Raw genomic sequence first — 26,454 nt, 5'->3', positions numbered from 1 at the left:
GGGGGAGGGAAATGGGAGGCTGGGAGGCAGAAATTTTTTCAATAAAAAAAAAAAAAAACTTCATGTTCCTGTAGCTCTTATAACCTTCCCATCCCCTCTTTGGTAATAATCTTTGGAACCTTGACTGAGAAAGTTGTGTTGTGAGGTAAGTTGGGATGGGTTTCACCACTCTGAATTTGATTGGGTGTAAAATATGGACAAGTAAAGAATGTTATCACTCGGCCATAATGGCTTCAGGTCTTTTCTTAGTAAATAATGCAGCGTTTACATTTGAATGACTCATGTAAGTCTCTGCTCTTATTTCTCTGTTTCTTTTTCTTCAGGAAAATACTATCCATATGTTGGTATAAATCCTCTCCATGTCTTTAGCTTCTGTAGAGGCATGTTTATTAAAAGGTTAGTGTTTAAATATATGTAATCCTATTATAATAAGCTCTTTTAGAGGTAGGTTGCAAACATGTATGGTAATACATTTCCAAGTTTTAACTCTAAATGAATGCCTTCATACTGTTTATAATGCTAGAGCATCAAATCATATTTAAAGCAAGCAGATGATTTTACTATTTTTTCTGAATTCATTAAAGATTAAGTTAAAGAAGAAAATTGCATTCTTTTGTGAGAGCTTTTTCCAAAACATAATTTTTACTGACTTCATGGATAAATAAACAATGGCTGTCAATTTCACTTTCAGGATAATTGATCCAAATTGTCTAGGCCAGATTTACTCTTTGAGAAATGTAAGCTGTAATCAGTCTTTAAAAATATAACTGATTAAGGACATAAAAGGTTATATGCTGATTCTAAAGCTATGTATTTAAACCAGATCAGGAGCACACCCTTCACAGATGCATAGAGATATACTTCATGAGCCTCATTCTTAGACCAGGAAGAGGGTACACATTGGGAACTTTAAGTGGGAATTATGTGGGAACAATATTCTACTTTTAAGAGTCTCCAGTATGTTGGGTGATAAAATAAAACAATTGAAATGCTTCTAACCTTGTGCCATTAAATACAGAGTAGTTTTTTGCAAGCTATAATCCTATCAGATTTTCAAGTAAAGGAAGACCAATGAAGACTGAAAATAGCCACAGAATATATAATGAGAAACAGTGATTAGAAGAATGTGTAGAATTTGCACAAGTTAGAGCAGGAAAAGCATGGCCAGCAGGAGGATGCCTACTTGAAGTAAATGGCACACACTGGGAGATAGGAGAAATATTAAAATGAGAGATAATGAGAGACTAATAGAATTTGGTGTGAGCTAAATAAATTCCTATTGATATTCCTTTTATTCTTGTCATGATCCTGAGAAGAGTGGGTAGTCTTAATGTATCTGTGGATGTTTTTCCCTTTGAAAAAACTCATAGGAGTTATAGGAACATTTTAATGTCAAGTGATAAAACTTTCTCAGCACAAGAGTGTAGGTTAAGATAATTGGTGGGGATTGGGTTCATTAACAACTACCCTACCAGATTTGTTAGAAGAACAGTGAGAAATTTATCAGCATGAGAAATGAGGCGTAGAAAAATAAAATGGTTCAGCCATTAGCAATCAGTGCTCTGGGACAAACTGAAGAGGATCCTAAGGTCGGAAAGAACATTCAGAGATTGTCAATTGCCACTCCCATTGGACGGCAGAATTCTCACTATTTAGCACCCTCCAGAAAAGAAATATTTATGTCCTTTCTCACTAACTTTTCAAAAGACTGGGGGGTCCCCATTTGCTATCTCTACCTTAAATTGTGTTTGTCTTTTCAAAATCATTTAAACAGAACAAACATTCCCCCAACAAAAGGGTGTCCTAGTATTTGAAGCCAATTGAATATAAAAAGATTAGCACTAAATGGTTTAATTCTCAATGTAAATTTTAGAATCAAGTTGGCTATGAAGCCAGGAAATTTAATAGTAATAACTAAATTTTTAGACTTCAGTGAAGATAACAAGATACAGCTTGGTTGTTGCACACAGGATTTGAATATAAACATCTATGTGATGGACTATTTCTATCCAGGTTGATATGTCTATGTGTCAAAGGAAGTTGGGTTGACAAGGAAAATTTATGTCATCTAGTTAGAAACCATTTATTGCTACCCCACTGTTGTAACTCCAGTTTCTTACATCCTCTCAGATCTGTTTTTAAAGGGTTCATATTAGATCCTAAATGGGAAGACTAAGTAAAAGGCCAGAGCTTCAAATTTCAAGGTACTTCAGCATCAAATTTCACAAATAGGAAAATTGGCATTTGCAATTAAGTCTACTACCATTCAAGCAGATTATCCAATGATATGTTAATTTTGTACATCATAGCACATGATGTTTTTATATATACTTGCTATTAATTAATATAGAAGAGATTTGTAAAAAAAATTACCTATGTGTTCACTCACAAAATAATGGACTTTATTGTTGGAAGGAGACCGCTTGTTCATCCCAGCTGCCCAGAACTGAAATATTCACACAGTAACTATATTAATTAAATGACTGCTTGGCCCATTAGCTGTAGCTTCTCATTGGCTATCTCTTACCTATTAATTTAATCCATCTCCAATAATCTGTGCATCACCACGAAGTTGTGGTCTACCAACAAAGTTTTAGCACATCTGTCTCTGGAGGCAGCTCCATGGTTTTTGCCTCGCTCTGCCCTTCTTTCTCCAAACATCCAGTTTAGTTTTCTCCACTTAGCTCTGTTCCCCTATAGCTCTGCTATAGGCCAAAAGCAGTTTCTTTATTAACCAATGATATTCACAGCATACAGAAGGGAATCCCACATCACTTTATATATTGAATAGAAGCAGCAATCTTAAGAACCCCTCAGGATATACCTTATCAGAAACAGCATTAAGTAATTGGCAAAAAAGGTGAATTATAGCCACATGTTTTCATTATGATCATTCCAATGGGACACTGCTCATTTCTTGTTTTCTTTGATTCTGGAGCCTATGAATATTTACTTCAGCTCATATGTCTTCTAGGGTTTGTCTGTCATTCAGTTACTGATAGTGCCACATTGCTGAGAAATCAGGTATGTTTAAGCTCAGTTTAGAGACTATGTTTGGATATTTTGAACCTCAGTTTCTTTCTTCATTTTGTTTTCTCCTTCCCCACCTCACAAGTGGCATTCTTATAAACATTCAGCATGTCAAATTTGTGTCAGTGTCTGTTTGTGTAAAATACCTACCAGAGATGTCATTCTTCTGAAGGGCATTAGTGTTTTTATAGTGCTATCGTCAATGAAACATTTTCAGTTCTGATCACACTTGGATTCATGACTGGAATTGCTGACTCTTCTCTTTTTATACTACTTCCTTAAATATATTTTTAGAATATTAATGAACATCCAGCACATGCTCTTAAGATATAATTCATGTTCTTCTTCTGCTCAAAACTCTTCACTGCTTACCCTTTTGGCTGTAGTAGAAGCTAGTGTTCCTACAGTATCTGCAAAGTTTCAGTTGGTAACCCCATCATTCCACTGTAGTGATATTTCATTTGTATTTTAATAAATAAATCTTTCCTGAAGATCAGAACACACAATAGCCACACTAGCCAGCCATACAGGCCAGACAGTGGTAGCACACCTGTTTAATCCCAGCAGCCACACTAGTTAGCCCTAGAGGCCCAGCTGTGGTGGTGCATGCCTTTAATCCAAGACCTGTAAAGAAATATAAGGCAGGATGAGACAGGAACTCATTTTCTTTCAGTCTGAAGATTTGATAGAGGTAAGAGCTCTCTAGTGACTTGGTTATTTTGTGCTTTGATATTCAGGCAAGCTTTATATATTAAAATACAGATGAAATATCACTACAGCCCACAATTTGACCTGACTGTCTGGTAGTTTCCCAATGTTCTCTTTGCTTCAGCCCCATTAGTATAAATGCAGTGTCTTTAGTGTGGCAGTCATGTTCCTGTCAGTATATCCCAAATCCATCCCCTTTGTTGTCCTTGAAGAGAGTTTTGTGTAACTACACGCAACCTCTTCCAGCCTTGCATGCATTCCTGGGTCTTGGGCATTGGCTTTCTGCTTTTTCCATGTACTTTTCCACCATCTGACATACTCTGTCCTGACTTTCTTTACCCACTGACCATATAGTCTCCTAATGAGAGTGGCCCTGCTTGTCGCTTACTGAAGTTACAGAATTTAAAACATTGCTGAAGGAAATGAATAATTATTGAATAAGTATTAGAAAGAGCTAGATTCAATAGTTTATTATATGCTAAAAATCCAGCAACCTTGTAGTTTTGAAGTAACATATGTATAAAACTCACATATTGCTTATTTAAGAATCATAGATATGTTATCAAGAATAAGTGCTGGAGGTGGGAGAGGGCAGAAGAGTGGAAAGCATGAGGGATGAGAACATGAGGGAACAGGTCAAGATGGGGAAGGGATGAAGTGGGAGAGCAATGAAAGAGACATTGTGATAGAAAGAGCCATTGTGGTGTTAGGAAGAAACCTGCTGCTAGGGAAATTCCTAGGAATCCATAAGGAGCACCCCAGTTAAGACTCCTAGCAATAGTGGAGAGGGTACCTGAACTGGCCTTCTCCTGTAATCAGATAGGTGACTAAGCTAATTGTCATCATAGAACCTTCCCAGGAACTAATGGAAACATGCAGAGATCCACAGCCAAGCATCAGGCTGAGCTTAGGGAGTTCAGCCAAAGAGAGGGAGTAGAGATGATAGGAGCAAAAGGTGTGGTCAAGATCATGCTGGGAAACCCACAGAGACACCCATTCAAGCTCCTGAGAATTAAGACTCTGAAATGATAGCTGGGGAGCCTGCATGGGACTGAACTAGGCTCTCTGCATGTGGGTGACAATTGTGTGGTTTGGTCTGTTTTTGGAGCCCTAGAAGTGGGACCAGGATCTATCTTTTGTACATGAGCTGACTTTTTGGAGCTGAGCATTGAGGCAGCAGGGAGGATCTTGGTCCTGCCTCAACTTGATGTGCCAGGATTTGTTGACTCCCCACGGGAGGCCTTCTGCTTTCAGAAAAGCAGAGGGAGGGAGAACTGTGGTTGGTATGTAAAATGAATAAAAAATTAAAATAAAAAAGGAGTGTTTTTCAAAAGGTGTGATAATTGGAAGCTCATCAAATTCTTTTCTTTGTGATCTTTTGCAAATTCCACGGGTTGTTCTGAAAACTGTTATTACATTCAGAAATGAAAATGAAAATTTTAAAGTTAGAACTTAATTAAAGAAAAGGTTAGAGGCTCAGTCATAATGAAAATGATTATGATACATATTAATTTGCAAACAAGATGGACCTTGATAGAGTTGTCTTTTTCAATGTGAATCCAATATTGAGGAAATGCTCATAAAATTCTTTCTTGATAACTCCAGAGTAAATACTTTTAAACAAACCACTTCATCTACCAGACTCTGACAGAGAATTATGTGGCCAAAGACACTAAGGTTATGTGACTATTTGCCAAACTGATTCTTTGCTAAATTTAAGAAATTTGGCATAAGAAAAAGTACAATAAAAGAAAATTGTGGTTATGTGGATCCTCATGTTCAAATTTCAGTATCTCTGAGAAGAAAAGACAAAGAAAATGGGAGGAAAGTCATGTTGTTGTTTTTTTATTCCCAGCTAATTATTGATTATGTTAGGGGAAAAGGAGTATCTAACTATTTTATACCTTCACCCAAGAAGCACTTAGAACAGGCAATGGAGACATGCACTGGAATACACAGTCCTCATCTGTGCACTTGTTAATAGGATAAATAAAGCTTTATTAATGTAATGAATTTAGCACTAACAGTGATTGATCTGAAGAAAAGCTACGCATATAATACTAGGGATGGAGTTTCCAAATCAAACAAAGAAGCTATTTTTTCCCTCAATAATTGGTTTACTACAGCTGCATAGAATGTTGTTACATTTTCATATTAACTATACAAACAGGTATACTATAAAAATCTAAACTTTCCATTTAAGCATATTTATAATATATGTAGGTATGCCTTTAAGAAAATATATTATATTTTATGTGAAACAAGTTGACTTGATTCAAAATAGAATGGAATTAAAATACATAACAAAAGACTGCGGATATAGCTCAGCAGGTAAGAGCATTGGATGCTCTTGCAGAAACCAGGCTTCAATTCCCAGCAGCTCCATGACAGCTCACATCTGTCTGGAACTCCCTTCTGTTCTCCATAAATACCGTACATGTGTGGTGCACAGGCATATAAGGAAGCAAGACACACATACACATCAAATGAAAGAGAAAAATAAAAAATATCACGTCTGAAGTCTATAATAGGGAATTCAATAGAGCTATTAGTAATATCAACAACAAGGAAACAATAATAGCCAAAATTTTTCAAGTGCCACATGCACTTGAAACTCTAAGGGTTTTACATGTAATTTTCTACAACTTCACAGACCTTTTCCTCCATGTGCTTCTGCTATTGCTTAAGAGACACAGAGCAGAGAGCCATGCAGGCCAGGCATAGACACAGACATATAAAGTGATGGGACCAGCTTCAGATCTGGGTGCTTTCCCTTCAGAGCCCATGTTTTCAGTGTCTGCCCTGTTCACACCAACAATTCATTTGGGAATTGAAATAGACGATTCTATCAGTAGGCATCAGCAAAAAGTGTCGTGCATGAATAGTGAAATCTTGGTATTCTTTAGGTCATTTTCCTCAGCATTTAATAAATGGCCAGACTAGTAGTTCTGACAAGATGCCAGTTTATATGTCCACAGTTCGCAGAGCTAGATCTGGCTTCTGGATTCTATTGGGGGGCTCTTGGCTGGAGTCCTCGTCTTCATTGTTCTCAGCACTGTTTATCATGTCCTCCCAACAGAGGTTTAAACCGTCACAAAGCATAGTAAACCCAGTTTTTACAGCTCAGAGGCATTGAGGCAAATTTGTGGGATAACACCATGCTCTCTATAGTATCTTGTCACCAGAACAACAGATAATCTCTTGGGCATTATTTTAAGAATTGGACAACACAATGAAAATCTGAGTATTTGGGAGAAAACTAGACCAGTGTTAAGTTTTGTTACAAATTTGATGATGTTAGCAAGTGTTATGGGATGACTAAGTGACAAAGTGACTCTGTTTATACATTCTCATTGGATAAGAAATTGCATTTTATAAGTACCAATATTTTTTCATAATAAAATTTCTTAACAAGTCTGCTATAGCAGAAACATATGTCAAATTACAAAATAGGTGTGTGTGTGTGTGTGTGTGTGTGTGTAAGACTTACAGTCAGTACTCACCTAGTACTCACATTCTAGGCGAGAAAAGTGAGAAGCTAAAGAATTTCCTCTAAGAGCAAGAACAAACAAACAAATAAATAAATAATGTCTGTCTTTACCAATTTTCTTTATTAACATGTTGAAATTCTTAGCAAGAAAAAAAATGAAAGAAGAAAGGACATCTAAACTGTCATGATGAAATAATTTTTACTCTAATTTTAATAATGTTTTACGTACAAAAATCTTATTTTTGCCTAAAAATGCAGCTGCAATTCAAAAATAAATCTAGTGAGTTAGAAAATACAGAATGACCATGTAAAGAAAAACTTGCAACATATATATAGCAGTATTAAACTCAGAAAAATAAATAAAATAAAATGGAATCTATGTTACAATACCTAGAATAGAATGCTCGTAACATATTTAACCAAAATGTAAAATATCTCTATAATCATAATTGTAAGACACTGCTGAATGACAGAGTGAATGAAAGACGTTCAGTGTCACAGTTTGAAAGAATTAATGGAGATGAATGATTTGATCAACTAATGCAATGTATAGATTCATTATAACACCAACAAAATATCATTTTTTTATTTGCAGCTTCAGAAAAATATGTCTAAAATTCTAAAGAAATCACATACTTAAATAGTCAAAGTGATTCTTAGTGGGAGTGGAGATATAAGACTTCCAAATTCCTGATTGCAAAGTTAAAGTTTAACTCAGGAAAGAAATGATCAATTTTTCAAAGCATTAGGAAAATGCAAATCCAAATCACAATGAAACACTCTCACCCCATTATTTCAAATGAAATCTGAAAAAATGTTATCACACACACACACAACCAAAAGTTAATGAAGAAAGAATTTTTTCACACACTGCTGTTGAGATGTCAATGAATGCAGCCATTTTGGAAAATGGTATAGGACATCCTTAAAGAAAAAAAGCATAAAACAGATCCCAAGGTATAATTCCCATATGATGTAGCAATTCTAGTACTGGGCACACAGCCAAGAAAGGAAATCATACGACCAAACAGGTACTTTTAGTCCCGTGTCTTTCAGCACTATCCACAATAGTTTAAATATGAAATCAATCTAGTTGTTTACTACTTCGGTAATAGTAAAGAAGATGTGTTATCTACACACAATCGAGTATTATTCAGTCCTAGAAGGAATGAAATTTCATCATCTACAACATGCATGTTGGAAGCAACAGCAAGTGATCACAAAACACAGGTTTTCATTCACTTGCGGTAGCTAATAAGTCAATTTTATACAATGTACTAAGAGAATGATCACTGGAGACTATAAAAGATAAGAAAGTAGGGACAGGGGAGAAGTTGAGAAACATAATTCACATGGAGGCATTACTTCTGCTTTTCCTTGGTTAAAATGATTTATGCTATATCCCAAAGTCACTAAAATAATATAAAATTGCTGGCACAGAAATAACTACTTTCGGAAGAGATAGAAATACTTATTAATCAGATTTTGATACATGTATTGAAGTGTCACAAAGTACACGTAACGTGTACATAATATTCTCTTTACAAAAAGTAGCAGAGGCATGAGGTTAAATGGGTGCGTGTCTTCACATTCATCGCATGCATATTCTTTCCTCCCACTACTGGCTGCCTTTGCATTTAATTTACTATTTCTTCTGCTCCTAATGAATTTGATCTTGATCTATATACTGCCATTAGTTTATTTTTGATTTGGTTACCTATATTTTTCGCTTAAGATTTATTTAGTGCATGCATTTAAATATTTTGCCTTCATGTATGTAAGTGTAACACATGGGTACAATACCTATGGAGGCCAAAAAAAGGTGTCAAGTCCCCTGGAACTAGAGCTTTAGGCAATTGTGAGCTATAATGTGAGTGCTACTGTGCTTAATTCCTGAGCCATCATAGACCTGTTTTTCTTTGTTTTCCTGTGTTACTAATGCTGCTGAATATTTGATTGTTTTTGATACAGGATATCTCTATGTAGCCCTGGGCTATCCTAGAACTTGCTACGTAGACCTGGCTGGTTGTGAACTCTCAGTGATATGCCTGCCTCTGCAACCAAAGTGCTGAGATTAAAGTTCTGTATGTGTGACCACGCCTGCATAAATCCAGTCCAACTTGAAACTTTGGGGACCTCCTGCATCTACTTCTTCGGCATGTCCTGCCAGCATGCACTACCACAGCTTACTATCACAGACGTGGAATCACGGCCACAGCCATGTTTATGGTGTTATTTGCCACTTTCTTCTAGGGGTGTTATGGTCTGAATCTTCAAGTTCCACATTTTAATCTGTTGTGTTATTTATGTATACTTCAAAATAAAACTTCACTTATTTTTGTATGTGGTTATATGATTTATAATTTTCACTGAAGAGGATACCTTTCACCAAATATCCTTGGTACCTTTCTTGATCACTATTTAATATATGGGAATTTTTGCTTCTATAGAGTTACTGTTTTCTGTGTCTGGTTTTACCCATGTAGCTTACTGTTTTTATTATAATAACTTGATAATATCACTTGTGCTATGGGACAAAGCTTTTGTACACTATAAAGATTTGTCATTCATATTAGTTTAATAGAACAGTGATTGGCCAATAGCCAGGCAGGAAGTATAGGCAGGGTGACCAGACTAAGAGAATTCTGGGAAGACAAAAGGCAAAGATGCAGTCGTCAATCAGATGCAGAGGAAGCAAGATGAGAAAGCCTCACTGATAAAAAAGGAACAAAGCCACATGGCTAAACATAGAGAAGAATTATGGGTTAATTTAAGTTGTAAGAGCTAGTTAATAATAAGTCTAAGCTAATAAGCCAAAGTTTAGAATTAATAGAAGTCTCTGTGTGTTTCTTTGGAACTGAATGAATGAGGGATGGGGCAGGACAGAAACTTTTGTCTACACATTTGAAATTAGAAAATGTGATACTTCTACCTCTGTTCTGTGTACACAAACTTGCTTTAGGTTTGGTGTGTTACCATTTTAGCAATGTATTCTCCTATCTCTTTGAAATAATCACTGGGGTGTTAGAGACTTACTGAAACTGAAAATCATAGCATGTGGATACTTTGCTGCTGTATTTTCAACATAAACAGGTTGTTTTTTTCATTTATTTTTCCTTTGGTAATTTCTGCCATCATGTTTTTATTTTTGAGGCTTTGTTGTAGTTAAAATGATTCCCGTGTAATTTATAATGTCTGGTAGTACTGAAAATGAGAGCCTGCCCAGCTTCTGTTTCAGACACTTCAATGTTAGCATGGAGAAATACTCTTCAGTTTTGTATGATACTTTTATCTTTTAAGTTTGCTGAAATTCTGTAATTCTTCTGACTGTTTCTTTTCAGTATTCTTCAGGCTTGTATGTATGTTATGTCATTTCTCTCTATAAAACTAATATTCATCATGTTTTCACTTGTCATTAATGACATGTTGTATTCTATTTTATTATTTTTATTGTGTCTATATATTTTCTCCTTCCTCTCCCTTCCTCCCCTTTCCCCTTCTATTCTCTCTTGTGACCCCCATGCTCCCAATTTACTCAGGAGATCTTGTCTTTTTCTCCTTCTTATGTATATCTATGTATATCTCTTAGGGTTCTCTTTGTTGTCTAGATTCTCTGGAGTTGTAGACTGTAGGCTGTTTTTTCTTTGCATTACATCTAAAAGTCACTTCTGAATGAATACATATTATATTTGTCTTTCTGGGTATGTGTTACCACTCCTGACTCTCCTCCCACACATTTAAGTTTTTAGCCTCTTTTTACTTTATTGGTTGTTATATATGTGCATATATATGAATATATAAATACAACATACTGAGTGCATATATATTTATATATATGCATAAATAGTTTCAGGGCTGACTACTCTGCATTGGACAATCAAGAAGAGGGCTCACCTCTGGGAGAGGCTAATTCTCCTCCTAGCAGTCATTAGTTGCCTGTAGTTTTTCATCTATGAACCCCTAATTTTTCCTTTTCTCTGTTAGCATGTCCACTTATATTGTCATAGTTCCAATCTTGTTTATGCCACCATTTCAGCCGTGATTATTTTACAAAAGACTCCCAAGTATTTTGAGTCTTGGGAGCTTTTTGTCACCTTCTTCCACAATGTTACCACAATGTTTGTAAAGGAACTGGGATGCATATGTATCCATTGGGGACTGGGTTCCATAAAACCTATTGGTCTCTCCTTTGTGTACTGTGGGGGCCTTCTGAACCTCAGCTTGCTGTAAAGAGAGGCTTCTTTTGTGATAAGTGATTGAATAACAAAAGATTTATGTATAATTTCATCAACATGTTGGTGGTGTTTTTAAATGTAATCTTTTTTTACCACAATTTTAGAAGAGTCACTGAAGCTGAACAATATCGAATTTAATCATTTCTCTTCAAAGGGAAGTTTCTGTCGTCTTCCCTTGTAGAACAGAAGTTTTAGGATGAGTTTTCTTTGGAAAGACAATACATGATTTCAGTAAATTTGCTTGCAAAAAAAATTCTATATCTCTGTAAATAATTGTCCCCCACCCAAAAAAAAGATCTATATGTCCTGTGTTCACATTGTTATGAGGATTTTCAGCCTGCACTTACTTATTTCTTTCTGGGAGAGCAGGGGTTTACAGATTCCAGTAGCTTTCTTTGAAAGTACACAGTAGGTGTGGAATCACTGAGAGTAGCCAGGCCCATAGCTGCCATGGATCCCTTCCTGGTGCTTCTGCACTCCCTCTCCGGCAGCCTGTCGAGCAGCGATCTGATGGAGCTCAAGTTCCTGTGCCGTGAGCGCGTGGGCAAACGCAAGCTGGAGCGCATGCAGAGCGGCCTGGACCTGTTCTCGGTGCTGCTGGAGCAGAACGATCTGAACCGCGATCATACCGGGCTGCTGCGCGAGTTGCTGGCCTCGCTGCGCAGGCACGACCTACTGCAACGCCTGGACAACTACGAAGCGGGGCTGGCGGTCTCGACCTCGCCGGGGGAGATCTGCAGGTGGCATTTGACATCGTGTGTGACAATGTGGGGAGAGACTGGAAGAGACTGGCCCGCGTGCTAAAATTGTCTGAGGTCAAAATTGACGGGATTGAGGAGAGGTACCCCCGAAGCCTGAGTGAGCAGGTAAGGGAGACTCTGAGGGTCTGGAAGATTGTCGAGAGAGAGAAAGCCACAGTGTCTGAACTGGTGAACGCACTGCGGATGTGTCAGCTGAACCTGGTGGCTGACCTGGTGGAAGAAGCGCTGCAGACCCGGGGATCAGTGACTGAGAGTGAGAATGTGTCCCGAGTGCTGTGGGACTCAACTGTGTCTTCCTCACAAGCACCGTGACAAGCCTGCCACTCCTGACAGGAGCCACGGTGGACTACACACACACCATGATGCATTACCAAGTGCCTTCTGTTCCCAGTGCCACAAAGACCTCGTTGATCCAGACCAGACCCTCTCACGAGCCCACTCACTGAACTAGCTCCTGAAGTAAAGTTGTTATGTATAGAAAAAAAAAAAAAAAGAAAAGAAAAAAAGAAAGTACACAGTAGTAGGTTGGGTTTTCAGAAAGAACCTAGAACCTGCACAAATACAGCATCTACTCTCTGGCTCTAAGGAATAGTTATCATTTGGGAATGGAGGGCAAAGGGTATAATGTCCTCAGTCTGAGTAGCCAACACCACCATATGTAAATTTTGGCTTAGCTAATTTTGAAGTCATGCTGTAGTATTTAAAGCCCTTCGTTCTCGAACCACATTTGATCACATGTGACAATCTAGTATCATTTCATTAAAATATTTCTGAATCATGTTTGACTAATTCTTGTATTTAGCTATTATTTTGGAATGAGTAAGGTGTGGATACACAAGGCATTCCCTAGCTATTAGGTGTGTTTTTTAGTAAATGCTCCTGATTGGATTTTCCTGCAGCGTGATTTTTCTTATTTGAGACAAACCTTGAGTTATGTCAACATTAACTTCTCTCTGTGTTTTCATCTTCTGCCTTCTTGCCGCACAACGTGGTCCTGGTCTGTGCTCTATGCGCTAGACCCCAGTTCGCGAGCTTCGGGCAAGGGGCTGGAGGTTGAGAACACAGATGCAGAGACAGACAGACACACAGACCTTTAAACACTGATACCAAAGCCCCTCTTTATTAGCACCATGTAGGCTTAAATACATTGCAGTCAATGGCCAACAGGTGAAAATCCCATCCTCTGATCCTCTAAGCTAGGCACAGCTTCTAGTAACTTCAATTAGAAGGTTCGAGGAGGGAAGAGAAGCTGAAGGCCAGGACTCATTAGTCCCAACATCTTCTGTGTCTTTTGTTCACATTTTAAGTTTATCAACAACATCCTGGAGTCAATTTTCTGCCATTCCAGATCTGTTCACCAATCACTGTTAAAAGTTTTAATTCAACTTTATTTATTTTTCTGATCTTTATTTTGCATAACACCTTTCTTAACTTGTTTTGTTACTTAAAAGAAATCCATACCAAGAAATTAAATAAAATGTAAATTTAAAAGTGCCTGTGGAAATATGCAGGAAAAAAACTCCTCTCAATGTGTTGTAATGCTTCCTTAAAGGTCCTATGCTGGTTTATTTAGCATTTTGTCAATTAAAATTCTTCACTATTATTTGAATGAACTAAATTTCCCTTTAACTTCACTTACTACTTGCAATTAGATAACGAGAAACCATCTTTATATTCTGATTCACGTGAAGAACTTCTCTGAGACCTCAGTAGTAGGGTGGGTTCTAAACAGGGTTCCCAGTCTAATGTCCACTTATCAATATGAGTTCTCTGTTTGTGTTCACTAGAAACAGGAAGAGCAGTGGAAAGAATAAATATGGGACCTGGAGCTCAGATTCCGCCCGCAGTTATTTCAGGTTTCAATCTGCAAGTCTTTCTTTTGTTCCTTACGTTAATGAGAACTATACTCCAGATGACAGAACGTGCCGCTAAAGCCTCCTGTCCATCAACTTCCTATACCATCCCACATACTCTACTTCCCATCCTGGTCATTTACTCTGAGGAGAACCTGAAAGGCCCCATAGTAATATGTCTGATTTATCTTCTGACTGCCACAAACAATCTCTTTCCTACTAATCCTTAACAGCCCATCTGAATAATCAGATTTGATTTCAGTTAGCCTTTTGTTTCTGAGCAGTTCTACTTACAAGAATTAGGTTGAAATGATTTTATTAAATATGTGTCAAAATTCCCAGAATGTGTAAGATGTAATTAATCCTCTTTGGTATATATATATATATATATGTGTGTGTGTGTGTGTGTGTGTGTGTGTGTGTGTGTGCATGCCACACACATTATGAACTTTAATGACCTTATTTTTAACCATATTTTGATATACTTGTTATTAACCTAGAGACCAATTTATGATTAATATCTTTGACTCATTGACTGTTACTAATGATATTAGAAATAGCTAGTAAAATGAAATATATTTTAATATATGTGATTGAATCCTGAAGAAATAGTTTAGGTAAGTGTTAAATATTCTTCCCTAATCTTTTTTAGTTCCTTGCAAAAGGACTTTTACCATATTTCAAAAGGGCAATAAAATAGGCATGACCTTTAAATTATTATTGCTTTTTTGTTTTTAATAAAGATTGTTGAGAGCCCAGAAATTTTCTGGATCGTCTAAAATAGAAAAACTGCAGAATAATGACAGGGGATGATGGTTGACAAGTCAGAGCACATCTTAGTCGATAAAATAAGGGTAAAATTATTCATATAAAATTTATTCTTGTCAAACTGTGACTAATGACTGAGGAATTCACTTCTAAGAACAAAAAGGAAATACATATTCCTTTCCAGTTTGTCAAAAACACAAAGGGTCTAACCAAGCAATATCTACAAGAAAACATGCATCATCTCACTTCGCTAATTGTGCAGGTGACAGTAACTTTATTTATTATGTTTTTCTATCATGGTATTCTTGATTTAAGAAGTGTTTATGTATATTGAATATTCTTCAAATTTCAGGTATGATTTCATTCCTTCTTTTTTTTTTTTTTTTCCCCGAGACAGGGTTTCTCTGTGATTTTGGAGCCTGTCCTGGAACTAGCTCTTGTAGACCAGGCTGGTCTCGAACTCACAGAGATCCGCCTGCCTCTGCCTCCCGAGTGCTGGGATTAAAGGCGTGCGCCACCACCGCCCGGCCTCCTTCTTTCTTCTTATCATTTCTGTATTTTTGACTCTATAGTCGTCTATGAAGGGATGATTTGATCCAAATGATACATATATCCCTTACTTCCCGAAGACTCAACAAGCACTGTAGGTGAATAGGTCATAGCCTCTGATCGTGGTTGATATGACTTTGACTGTCATCAACATGTAAGTGTTCAAGCCATGGGCAGAAAACTTCAGTGATTTTGACTACTTGCTGTCCCTGTAATATTTATGGCAGTAGTCCATTAACCTTAGGCGTAGAGATAAATATTACTTATCTCTAAGCACTAATGTACAGGCATATGAGAGATGGGAAATGCTACTGTGTTACTTTAAGTCAATTTTATGCATGTGTTTTCTTAAAATGGGAAGAAGATTAGAAAAAAATCTGCACAATGGGAAAAAAAAAACACAAAAATCGTACAGAAAAAAAAACAATGAGAGAAAAGACTTTGTATCCTTGATTAAAAAAAATATATAGAATGTAATCTCCTGAGTTTAGAGAGAATGAAAATGCCCATTAAATATTCTTTTACCCATGTGTTTATCACTCACATATTTTCACAGGACCCCAATATGCCATGAACTATTTTAGGATATCAAACACCAACCAAACTCATCTTCCAACAATTCACTATGTTGTGACCCTTTTAATCTTTTACAAAGAATCTCCAACTCCCCAAGGGACTTTCTAAACTGGCATAGGATAGAGTTATATCACTTCCCAAGAAAATACCATATTTCCCTTTTTAAAAAAGAATAGAAATACACAGAACAAACATTTTATAATTATAGTAATTGTAAAATATGCTAGTAATTCTATAATGATAAGTATTATTTCTATAATATATTTAAATTTTGTAACTAATTTTTTTCAACTTATAAATTCTAGAAAATTTAATTACACTATATATCATTATAGAAATATGATCAGAGAGGAGAAGAATCATGCTTGCTTGAAGTCTTAAGGGAGTTAGTAAAACATCTTCTTTTATGAGTTGATACAAGTATTAAAATTTTTATGAAATAGTTCACCATGATATCAAGGCAGAAAGGACATACTAGAGAGAAAAACTTATACTTATGATAACAGTATAACAGATAACAAAATTCTGTTTTAACAAGTGGGGTGTTGGCAGTCTTCAAATATCAGTTTTATTATTTACTAAACAAACATACAAGAAAACTTTTTCTATAACTCATCTTACAATGTTCCAAATTCATTAATGCTTATGGCAAAGAAGTTGAGTATACTAGATACGTAAACTTAATGTAAACAACCATGGAGATAGCTTTAGTTCCTTCTAGTTTAACATAAACATTTTCATGATGTTATTTCAGTAACTTGAAAGCTCAAATTAAAAATAACGCCCTCATCTATGTTTTCAAAGTATTTTCTGTCCCTTTGTCCATTCTCAAAATGTTTACCATACAAATAAAAGGACTCATCATCTTCATAAAGATGTAGACAGTGGGATCTCTCCTCATGGGATCTCCTTTTGAAGACGAATAAGGCTATTGGTTTCTAAAGTTCTGATGTCAAGATAATGTAGTCATTAAAAGCCTTTAAGAAATGTAGACTGTATTTCTACATATGTAAACATTACATGTATATGTATGTATTAAAAGTAAAACACATTAATTGCATATTTCAAATAATACAATCTTATATTAGTTTCTTTTATCAATTTTGTTTTTTGAAAATTTCATACATGTTCATAAACATAATATATTATGATTAACTTTTCCTCTCTCACTTACCTTTGCTTCGATCTCAAGCAGAATTAATTAATCTTCTCTTACATCCCTACCCACAGTAGTTTGTTTTCTTTCCCAGATTCATGAACCTTGGTCTTATTTTGCTACCTATTTTGTTACCTATTTAGTTTAATAAGGGACATCTGTGGAAACACTGAGTTGGAACCAATCATGGAGCCTGGTGGTGTCACCAGTGAGTATACAAACAAAAGTAAAGACTCCTCCTCCTCCTGAACCTTTAAGAGGAAGTCAGTGAGCCCCTGATATCTTCCTCCATCTATGGTTGACTGTAACAGAATCATTCTTATGAAGTCTCTGTGCAGCCATCTATGACTGCTTTGAAGTTGTAATTGCAAAGGTCCTAAAACTAGCATCCCAGCCTTTCTCCCAATCTTTCTTTCAAAATCTACTCCATCAATATTCCCTGAGATGTAGAGAGCATTAGAGAACATAATGCAAATAAAGATTTTTTAGCGATGAACACTCTTCCATAACTCATTCTCAGCACCTTGCACAGCATGACTGAATTTACTACGTTCACTAGGAAGAGTGTTTTTTTTTTTTTTTTTTTTTTCTGGTTAAAGAAGAGTATGGTATTTGTCTAGGTTTATAATCTTTGATATTTAGAAAGTAGTTTGACACTACCAATATGGTCAAACAATAGCATTCAGTGCCCCATTAAAACATATAGTCCTTTATTTTGTTTGTTCATTTGTTTTGTTCAAACACTAACACTTGAATCAAATCAGAGAGCCATTGTTTCCTCCATAACTGCAGTGCCACTATTGTGCCAGTGGGTACCACCTGCTTGGCAGGTTGGTCTTTCAACTCAGAGTTCAAGATGGCTTAAATTATTGATGTCTTTTCTTTTCCAGCAGCCTCCAAAGCACCACCTGAAAAATATAAAACCTAGCCAGTGGAGGTGAAGCTTCCAATACAATTTATAGCTTGATTTCTTTATATCAGGCAACCAACATGTGTGGTTTCTTCAGCAATAGGATCTTATCTATTATTGGTGAGCCACAGATAGGAATGACAGGAGCTGACACTGTGTGTGTGTGTGTGTGTGTGTGTGTGTGTGTGTGTGTGTGTGTGTGTGATGGGGGGGTTTCTAGGGTTTGCCAGACCAATCAGTTGTTAGGAAGTTTCACACACTAACACATGTTTTCATGGAAAACGATTTCTGAATACAGATCTTCCATATGCACATGCAGTTCAGACATATTAATATCATCTCTGGTCTCATAAAAACATCTGTCAAGTTTAAAGTAGCAAATTTATTTTGTCAAATGTATTCATTTGCTACTGTTACCATAGCAATTTAATTAAGTCTCTCAAACTTCACAGATACATCTTGTAGTTGTATACTTTATAAGTCTACCTGGACTTAGTATGTTCTGTTCAGAGACTCACGAAGTTAAAATCAAGCCGATAGCCAGTGTAGACTTTTATCTGATAGCTTCAGGAGAGAATTTGTTTAATTATATTTGTGAAAGCCCAAACTAACATACTTATGATTTTGGAAATGAATCTTCTTAGAAAAGGTAAGAGTATTATTTTGTTTATAAAACAAATTGCTTGATTTTTTTTCTTAATATCGGGAAAAGATGCTTTACCTAACCTAACTTCCTTACCTTTTCAGTCTGGTTTCACATTGTTACTAAAATGTTTGCTATCTCCTACATCCTACTGATGTCCATAATAGCATTGGAATCAACTAGATTATCAATATAATCTTTGTATTATAAGGGTAGCCCATTAGTAATTTTATATTCCACTCAGAGTTCTAATTCTCCTTTATTATGTAATCTATTCACTGTATTCCAATATAAAGATACAAATATCTTTAGGAGATATTGTTTTCCTATCACATTGTCCCACTTAAAATTGTTACCTGTTTCCTAATAATTTCATAATAACAACAACAACCAAGAATTCCTATTATTTTGAATCCTAACTTTAATCAGTTATTAGATTACAGGGTTACTTTTAAGTGTCTTCCACTAAGTAAAAATATTTATAAACTAACTTCAAATTTAAAGGTATATTTTTCTAACTTTACAAAGGAATAGGTAGTATTTGTTTTCAAGGAGCTGAAATACACTTAGTCAATGTACTTTGCTATTCATTTTCCTGTTTTTATTATTATTCTTGAATCTGAATTTAAAATAATTTTCAGCTTCTCTTAACTATCACATTTCCTATTTACTTTATGCAGTTTGAGGCATCTGATTTTATTTCCGAATATTTATCAGGTTATCATTATTTTAAGCAATACCATCTCTACTAACACAGAGTGCCCTACAAAGGTTATGGTTATCATGTGTACCATTAAAGAACTTTCTGATTCACCAATTAATTACACCTGTCCAACTAATGTGTTTTTCTTTATTTGAATGTGCATATGGACCACACATGTTTTATATATTTGAGGGTTTCCTGTGTTTGGATACTGTCCCAACAACTTGTTCTTTACAGGCAGCTAAAAGAGTTGGGACAATACTTCTTGTCCCAATTCTTCGTTTGAAGGTTCTTAGCAATTTTATTTCAGTCATTCAAATGTACCCAGTTCTGTGGTGGATTGAATGAGGATGGCTCCAATAGGATTATATGTTTGAAAACTTAGCTCTCAACTGGTGGTTCTGTTTAAGAAAGGTTTAAGAGACATGGCGTTGTTAAAATTTTGTCCCTGGGGGTTTTGAAGTTTCAAAGCCCACACCATTCCCAGCTGCCTCTCTCTGCCTCAGGCTTTCAGATCAGCTCTCAGCTCTTCCTGCTATCATACCTTTGCTCTGCCACCATGGACTATGGCTCTCTGAAATCAGTAGCCCAAATTAACCCCCCCTTTAAAAAAATAGTGTCTCTTTTTCATTATGTTTTAACCAAAAACAGGAAAATAATGGAGACCTGTTCCTAATCTACTTTTCTATTTATGTCCTGTGTTTTACACCTACATGAAATCTTAAATTTTACGTGTTAGGTCAGTAATAAATAATTGTCAGCGAAACATTGAACTGAGTAAAAGGACACTGAATTTTGACACTAAGAGTTTAAAATCTTTAACACATGGTAATGGAATAACATTTTCTAAGTTAATGTAAAATTCATGCTTCTGCCAAATCATAACCAAACAATATTTATGTCCCTAAGCAAATTTTACTGATGAGCCAGATCCCAGCCACAATTAATTTGCATCCTAATGTACTTCTTCCTGATGAGATAATTAAAAACTCTAATATAATTTTGCCACCTTAAAACTAAACGAGGCACCGATAAATAGTCAACAAATTGAATGAACACAGCGAACGCCTCCTTCAACAATCTGACAAGTGAAATGGACAGAAAGAAGCATCAACTTGACCAATTAGTTAGCATATACCAAGTGAGGAACTTTAATAATTCTTCTTGACGAGGATAAGCCCCATTGCTACCACATGTGTTGGGTTTAGTTTCTTCAGAAGAGTCGAACGATATCACATGCTTAAAGGTAAGACTCAAATAACTGGAAAACCATCCTGCCTCTGAGGTCGCAGATCACTGACGATCTTTCTCAACTTTGCCCTTAATTAAGAACCACTTAAAAGAGAAAGAAGAGAAGGCATTCCCTTGAGACATGTTCTCTGTTTTCTTTCATTTCTTCTGAGTACTAACATGGCAGAAGTTAAAAACCACTGGTAGCTTGGTCTGGAATAACTCACTCTATAGAACACATAATTTCATATTCCAGCACGTGATCTCAGAGAAGCATACCACAGTGTCTGATACTATAGAGGTGGTAAGTCATTGAAACTTGAAGTGGCCTTGCTCCTAACAGCTTCTACAGCCTGATACAGAAACCACAAAATAAATATGCAATGGAAATGAGCAAAGGAAGGAGTTATGCTTAGAAATAGTTTTCTTGTGTGAAGCGCATGTGCACGAGGCACGTAGGTAAGAAGAGACAGCAAGTGGGTCTTCTCTCTATGTGTAAGAACTGTTTCTGCACATTACAAAAGTACCAAGAATGTGTGCACATATGTCGCATGTTAAACAAAACAGGAACATATACATGTGTTATGTAATTGTAGTTATTTTGAGAATTTAAGTATATACCATAAATTATGCTATCTGAGACAAAGAAGTATAAAATTAAAAGAATGTTAAGTAAAGTGTTTCCAGATGTGTGGTAGCTTGCATGTATAATAACAACAGTTGGGATGCTAGGGCAGGAGGATGAATGAAGTAAATTTATAATAAGCCTGAGCTACTAGATGGATTCCAGACACAGTTGGCGATAGAGTGAGATCATATCTTAAAAAGAATAGTAAATAAATGAAGTTTCTTGCATAGCATCTTTGATAAAGTATAGAAACTATTCATAAAGCACCTAGTCCTTTGGAAATACTTTCATTTTCTACATATGATCAACCCAGAAAGAGATACCACAATTTTTCAAACTGTAGTCAAATTATGAAGCAGACAATTTAAATGGAGTACTTTCCTAGCACTATCTCTTCAATTCTTTCCATGGTAAAATCATAAAATCACAAAGAATGGTCTTAGAGAGTAAAAGGAATGAAGACAGCTTTGAGGCAATGTTTATAAAATTGGAAGTTTTACTGACTCAGAATCATAACTTGAAACACATCAGATTGTGATCAATTAGACTTCCTCAAAAACTCCTTGTGTATAAAACTCGATCTCTGTGAAAATCATTTTTAGAGTTAGCATAATTAGGTTGTTGAGAATCCCATATCTCATTAGAAAAACAAAACATGAGATTAGGCGCTGGGTATTGAGCAAAAAGGCGGGGGAAATTAAAACATACATGTAGGGATATCCTCAAACAGATTAGTGCAAGGGTCATGAGCCCCATGAGTATGCGGAGATTGATCCTCTACTACATGGCAGTTATGACAGTTTGGATATGACCCCTCAACCTGAGAACACTAAAAATAATATGAGACAAGGCGTAAAATAGAATGATACAAAAATTTCTACTTTGATCTCCTTTTAAAACAAACCACTTGCTTCTTTTATTTAAATTACATGTTCATGTTTTCATACTGATTCCCCCACCTAAATAAAACATGATAAAATAAATATAATGATTATGAAAAACAGAATTTAAGAGTATCCTGCCATAGGGCATAATTGAAGAATATATCCTCTATATACAACACAGACATATGAGGGAAATAGATAGTTCTTAAGAGAAATGAAAATAAAGGAAATGCATGGACCACATTCCAGAGAAGGAGTACTTCAGGCTTTCAATCTTGTATAGACGCTGTTTAATTATTTTCTTCCTCACTTGGTACTATTAGAAAGAAGAAAAAGGAAAAGAAGTCTAGACCATTGGTTCCCCACCATCCTAATTCTGTGATCCTTTAATACAGTACTGCATGTCATGGTGACTCCCAGCCATAAATTTATTTTGTTGCTACTTTGTTATTATTATTGTGCTGCTGCTATAAATCACAATGTACATATCTGACAAGCAAGGATATCTAATATCTGACCCCTGTGGAAGTGTCGTTCAACCCCCAAAAGGGTTTGCGACCCACAGGTTGAGAACCACTGCCCTAGACTTTGTTTATTTCATCCAGGCACTTCTGGGAAATAAGATTTACCATCATAGGCTTCAGCTCCTACAAAGGGAGGATAGATCTGCTGTTCTTCTAAATAACGAGGTTAGAGGAGATGGATCCATCCACGTAGAAGGAGACAGAGGAATCTTCAGGAAGAAAGCACCCAAGTAATAGTAGACATGTATTATCAGTACAGCCTGGAATGGAACAATGCAGTGAGCTGCAGAAGGAAGCTAATGGAAGAGTACTTGAATGATCACTAATTGCTGTGCCTTCAGCAAACTGCAGTGGTCATTAATGGGCAAACGCAGTGAATTAACATCCCAGAGCAGACATGTAACAATCACTACTTTGGTGACCAGCTTAGAAACCTCTATTTATTAAAACAATTCTTTTATTTATTTACTTATTTGTTTGTTTGTTTGTTTATTAAAAATTTCTGTCTCCTCCCCGTCACCGCCTCCCATTTCCCTCCCCCTCTCCCAATCCACTCCCCCTCCCTCATCAACCCTAAAAGCAGTCAGGGTTCCCTGCCCTGTGGGAAGTCCAAGGACCACCCACCTCCATCCAGGTCTAGTAAGGTGAACATCCAAACAGCCTAGGCTCCCACAAAGCCAGTACGTGCAGTAGGATCAAAACCCAGTGCCATTGTTCTTGACTTCTCAGCAGTCCTCATTGTCTGCTATGTTCAGCGAGTCCAGTTTTATCCCATGCTTTTTCAGACCCAGGTCAGCTGCCCTTGGTGAGTTCCCGAAAGAACATCCCCATTGTCTCATTGTGTGGGTGCACCCCTCATGGCCCTGAGTTCCTTGCTCGTGCTCTCTCTCCTTCTGCTCCTGATTTGGACCTTGGTGTTTCAGTTCGGTGCTCCAATGTGGGACTCTCTCTCTGTCTCCTTTCATCGCCTGATGAAGGTTAATATCCAGAAGGATGACTATATGTTTCTCTTTGGGTTCACCTTCTTATTTAGCTTCTCTAGGATCACGAATTATAGGCTCAATGCCCTTTATTTATGGCTAGAAACAAAAGCAAAGGAAACTGTCACTAAGACAAAAAGGCAACCCACTAACTGGGAGAAGATCTTCACCAACCCCGCAACTGACAAAGGTCTGATCTCCAAAGTATATAAAGAACTCAAGAAACTAGACTGTAAAAGGCTAATCAACCCAATTATAAAATGGGGCACTGAGCTGAACAGAGATCTCTCAACAGAAGAAGTTCAAATGGCCAAAAGACACTTCCTTAGCAATCAGGAAAATGCTAATCAAGACAACTTTACGATACCATCTTACACCTGTCAGGATGGCTAAAATAAAAAAAAAAAAAAACCACCAATGATAGCCTTTGCTGGAGAGGTTGTAGAGTAAGGGGTACACTCATCCATTGCTGGTGGGAATGCAAACTTGTGCAACCACTTTGAAAATCAGTGTGGTGGTTTTTCAGGAAATTCGGGATCAACCTACCCCTGGACCCAGCAATACCACTCTTGGGAATATACCCAAGAGATTCCCTATCATATAACAAAAGTATATGCTCTACTATGTTCATAGCAGCATTGTTTGTAATAACCAGAACCTGGAAACAACCTAGATGCCCTTCAATGGAAGAATGGATGAAGAAAGTATGGAATATATACATATTAGAGTACTACTCAGCAGTAAAATACAATGACTTCTTGAAGTTTGCATGCAAATGGATGGAAATAGAACACACTATCCTGAGTGAGGTAAGCCAGACCCAAAAAGAGGAACATGGGATGTACTCACTCATAATTAAAACAATTCTTAAGTATCTAGACTAATATGTCTGTTTCTTGCCTCCTCCTCTGAGTTTTTAGAGAGCCCAAATGCCCTAGGGTTCATAGTTAATGCATTAAATCACAAAAATCTGGTGTAGCCCACAGGCATAAAAGTTTCACATACACTTGCCTGGTTTGATGATTCTCACCTTTTTTGTACTCTTCCCCAACTCAAACTTCAGATTCCATCAAAAATATAGTTGTTAATTTCTAAATTTCATAAATATTAAACTTGGTTCTGTATCTAAATTCTCGTGAAAAAATAAAATTTTCACCTATAAAGAAAAAGCAAAACATAACTTAACAAAAATACCTCAGGTGATTTAATCTGGGTGTGAGAACACAAGGAGACACAAGAAGAAGAAAGGAGGAATGGAGAGAAGAGAATAAAGGAAGAAAGGACAAAAAATACAGAGAGAGGGAGGGAGAAAATGGTACGTATATGTGTGGAATTCTGCGAAATTCAGCTCAAGTACAAATACCAGAGCCAAATGTTTATAAGAGGATGTCTCATGGTCAAAGAAATATTCTAATCCTATTAAGCTGAATTGTATATTTGTATGCATCACTATGTATCATTCAAAATTACTATGTACAATGTAGTATGTATATCCTAAAATATGAAATTATAGCATATAATTGATTTAATATATGCTTGAGAATCAAGAAGTAAAAAAACTTAAAGAAGTGTTGTATTCAAAATCTTTTCCTGGGAAGACACAACTCTTACATCTATTAACCCCGGACAGGGACCCATAACATATCCAAGTACAGGTACTATCGAAGTCCACCTTGGTGAAACCGTGAGTTTTATTGTGGTTACTTACAAGAATGTAGGTTACTTAAATGATCAGAAATGACTCGAACACAGCTGCATTACTGAGGTACTAAAGTTCATGCCTGCATATTTGACAACTCACAAATTTGGTAACGTGGAGCACAGTGCATAGCTTACAGACAGCTCAATGGGTTGTAGCCTGTTCTTTCTAGGTGCTTCAGTTGGTACAAATCTCTTTCCTGGGAGTTTGGAAGTTTTCTGCTTCTTCCAGGAAGCTGGTTTTGTCTCAGAGTCTTCTTTACAATTTTTCTTCCTCAGAGAGTCTTCTTTGAATCACAACTTTCTTTTTCCTAAGAGAAATGATTTTATTGCTTAGTCTGGAAAATAGGGGCAGAGTGAATCTGGTCAGTTTCAGGGATTTCATGAAGCTACTTGAGTTGTTAGTTTCCTGCCTCTTAAAGAGCTTCCATACAGAATAAAATATTTAAATCTCCCAGGAAATTGTAACAGATGAGTTTACAATAAATATTATAATATTTTGCTTGGAAAAGTGAAAGTGTTTTTAGTTGTGCCTGCCTTGTTCACTGACTAAGATACTCTTAATATTTTGCTGGCTGGCTAAAATTTTAGATAGGTATCTTCCTATATGTAATAGCCTAATTTAGGGGTGTGTGTATGTGTCCTTTTTTTTACTTCCTGGTCCATTTTTGGGAAATAGATGACATCTTTTTGAAACACAGTCAAGACAGATAAGTCATCAAGACAGAAAGTGCCTCTGACCCTAGAGTCCATGGGAGAACAAAAGCTCAACTTTCCTACCTACCAATTAGTACACACTGGTGGTCTAGCAGTTTCAACAAGTGTCTTCAGCCTCCTCCAGTACTTTTCACACTGCCCCCTGTGCCACCAATTTAGAGTCACCAGCTCCAGCTTTTAGAGGCATTGAAATCAGTCTCTTTCAATGACAATAATCCTAACAAAACCAGTGCAATCTAGAATAAAATACTCCTTATCCATTTAAATCTACCATGTTTAAATGATGCTTTTCTTTTTATACCATTTCTTTTGGGTGTTTAGAAAACCTTAAAGGGTTTTAACATACAACATTATGAAAAAAAAATTTAAACACTGAGAACTATGTTCCCAAAACACAGGTCCCTAAAGCTA

General features: G+C 36.4%; 2 protein-coding genes across 2 annotated transcripts in view; both read left to right on the top strand.

The window, feature by feature from the left end:
- LOC126505971 (dmX-like protein 1) overlaps window positions 1-26,454 on the top strand; it is a 1,144,103-nt gene that overhangs the window by 56,129 nt on the left and 1,061,520 nt on the right. The gene's annotated exons all lie outside the window — the stretch shown is intronic.
- Window positions 11,893-12,698, top strand: LOC126505976 (FAS-associated death domain protein-like). Its single transcript, XM_050149227.1, is given in 2 exon segments — window positions 11,893-12,190; window positions 12,193-12,698. Coding segments are annotated over 2 exon segments (621 nt in total). The 5' UTR covers window positions 11,893-11,913; the 3' UTR covers window positions 12,537-12,698.

The sequence above is a fragment of the Alexandromys fortis genome, unplaced genomic scaffold, assembly GCF_014885135.2.
Source record: "Alexandromys fortis isolate MF-2015 unplaced genomic scaffold, M_Fortis_MF-2015_v1.1 scaffold_60, whole genome shotgun sequence".
NCBI classification, from domain to species: domain Eukaryota; kingdom Metazoa; phylum Chordata; class Mammalia; order Rodentia; family Cricetidae; genus Alexandromys; species Alexandromys fortis.
The sequence above is the reverse complement of the archived record's forward strand: the minus strand, read 5'-3'. Positions and strand labels throughout refer to the sequence as shown.